The sequence below is a fragment of the Bos indicus x Bos taurus genome, chromosome 25 (genome assembly GCF_003369695.1).
Source record: "Bos indicus x Bos taurus breed Angus x Brahman F1 hybrid chromosome 25, Bos_hybrid_MaternalHap_v2.0, whole genome shotgun sequence".
Taxonomy (NCBI): domain Eukaryota; kingdom Metazoa; phylum Chordata; class Mammalia; order Artiodactyla; family Bovidae; genus Bos; species Bos indicus x Bos taurus.
The window spans coordinates 5749302-5751569 of record NC_040100.1 but is presented as its reverse complement, the minus strand read 5'-3'; the positions used below and the strand labels follow the sequence as shown (position 1 = coordinate 5751569).

The 2268-nt window shown below is 52.6% G+C and overlaps 1 protein-coding gene across 1 annotated transcript; it reads left to right on the top strand.

Moving 5' to 3' along the window:
* The first annotated feature begins 648 nt into the window (after positions 1 to 648).
* LOC113883757 (olfactory receptor 1F12-like) lies at positions 649 to 1913 on the top strand. Its single transcript, XM_027527728.1, has one exon. It carries the CDS (start codon positions 650 to 652, stop codon positions 1592 to 1594), a length of 945 nt encoding a protein of 314 aa, XP_027383529.1. The 5' UTR covers position 649; the 3' UTR covers positions 1595 to 1913.
* The last annotated feature ends 355 nt before the right edge of the window (positions 1914 to 2268 follow it).

Sequence of the window (2268 nt, the reverse complement as noted above, 5' to 3'; positions counted from 1 at the left end):
CTCCATCCCCAGCATCATCACCAGGACCAAGGTGGCCCAGAGCCAGTGATGAGTGGCAGCCAGGGCACCCGAGTCCTGGGCTCCATGTGGGTGGAGGAGCAAGGGAAGATAAACTACTGGTGGGGAAGAAGGTTTATGGGGAAGGAGAATGTTTACAAATATCCTGAAGTTCCATGTATGTGCCATTGCGGTTCTAGAATTCTGCATAGAAAGGGCCTTCAGGTGGCACTCCTATTGGGATTAGGAGGAAATTACATTTCTATAGCTCTTTACTTAATACTGAGACATCATCACAACAAAGAACTAGAGTATGATGGAAATTTGGGGGGCTAACACACCTAAAGTATCCCCATTGTTGTTGCCACCACACAAGGCTTCTTCTTGGAGAGATGGCATATGGAGCTTTGTGGGGCTCAAGGGCAGTAGCATTTTGGTGGCAAAATAATTAAAACCCTGACTTTGTGATCTGCCGGGGCCATAGGACTTCCTGGTTGAAGCTTCTCCTTTGATGGGTAGACCGCCTTCTTTTAGGTTTCTACCAGATGAACACAAAGATGTGAGCTGAGGGGGTGTGTGGGGGAAGGAGGGAGACACCACCATCCTCTAAAGCCCACGCCTGGTCTGGATCTCCCAGCAGGACCAGTCGACCATGGCGACGGGAAACCGCACGAGCACCTCCCAGTTCATCCTCCTCGGTCTCTCCAGCCAACCCGAGAAGCAGGAGCTGATCTTTGGGCTCTTCCTTCTCATGTACCTGGTTGGGGCAGCCGGGAACCTGCTCATCATTCTGGCTATTGGCTCAGACTCCCATCTCCACACTCCCATGTACTTCTTTCTCAGCAACCTCTCCCTGGTGGATTTCTGCTTCATCTCCACCACAGTCCCCAAGATGCTCACGAACATCCAGACACAGACCCGGTCCATTTCCTACAGTGGCTGCCTAGCCCAGATCTACTTCTGCATTTTGCTTGCGAACATGGACAACTTCCTCCTGATGGCCATGGCTTACGACCGCTACGTGGCGATCTGCCGGCCCCTGCACTACTCCACGACGATGAGTTTAGCAGCCTGTGCCCTGATGCTTGGGAGCGCCTGGCTCCTTGCCAATTTCCACTCCCTGCTGCACAGCCTCCTCATGGCCTGGCTGGACTTCTGTGCCAGCAACGTCATCCCTTACTTCTTCTGTGACCTCATTCCCCTGCTTCAGCTCTCCTGCTCCAACACCCTGCCCAATCAACTCATGATTCTGCTGGTGGGGGGCCTGATCGTCCTCATCCCCTTCCTCAGCATCCTCATCTCCTACGTCCACATTGTGTCTGCTGTGCTCAAGGTCCCATCTGCCCGGGGAAAACAGAAGGCCTTCTCTACCTGTGGCTCCCACCTTGCTGTGGTCATCCTCTTCTATGGGACCATCACAGGGGTCTACCTGAGTCCCTCACCCTCCCACTCAGCTGACAAGGATTCACTAGCTTCAGTAATGTACATGGTGGTCACCCCCACGCTGAATCCCTTTATCTACTGCCTGAGGAATAAGGACATGCAGGGAGCTCTGCGGAAACTGGTCGGTGTGAAGGTTGCATTCCATGGGCTATGATAGCAGAGCTCCCCTTCGGGGCCTCTGTGCTGGAAAGAGGATGAACCCCAGGGACAGGCTCAACACACAGAAGGCGGGAGGAGCAGACCTCACTGTCCTGTGTTGTCACTGTGGCCAGCAAAGCCTTTCATTGCTCCATAAGTAATCTGCAGGTCCAAAATATCTTGACCCCTGTGCTGACTGCCTAGACTACCAAGAGGGGAATAAACTCTCCCATAAAGACAAAACCATATAAACAGGTATAAAGTAGCTCTATCCGCAGACCTTCTGGAGAGGGTTCATGTGAGAACGGTGAGTTCATAGGAGTCTATGACCTGTGCTGGTGGGCTTCCCTGGTGGCTCAGTCAGTAAGGAATCTGCCAGTGATGTGGAAAATCCAGGTTCAATCCCTGGGTTGGGAAGATCCCCTGAAGAAGGGAATGGCAACCCACTCCCAGTTTTCTTGTCTGGAGAATCTTATAGACTATAACCCTCCTCTGCTGGAGGGTTACAGTCCATGGGGTCGCAAAGAATCGGACACAACTGAGTGACTCACTCACACACACACACACACACACACACACACACACACAACCTGTGCTGACAGCCTGTGCCAAGGAGATGCCCTTTGAGAGCCCCCATGCACCCCTACAGAGGCTCAGATCTTTAATCCTCAACCATCCCAGCTTCCAAAC

Coding starts and splice junctions, on each gene's coding strand:
- LOC113883757 (XM_027527728.1), top strand. CDS start 650: ATGGCGACGGGAAACCGCACGAGCACCTCCCAGTTCATCCTCCTCGGT.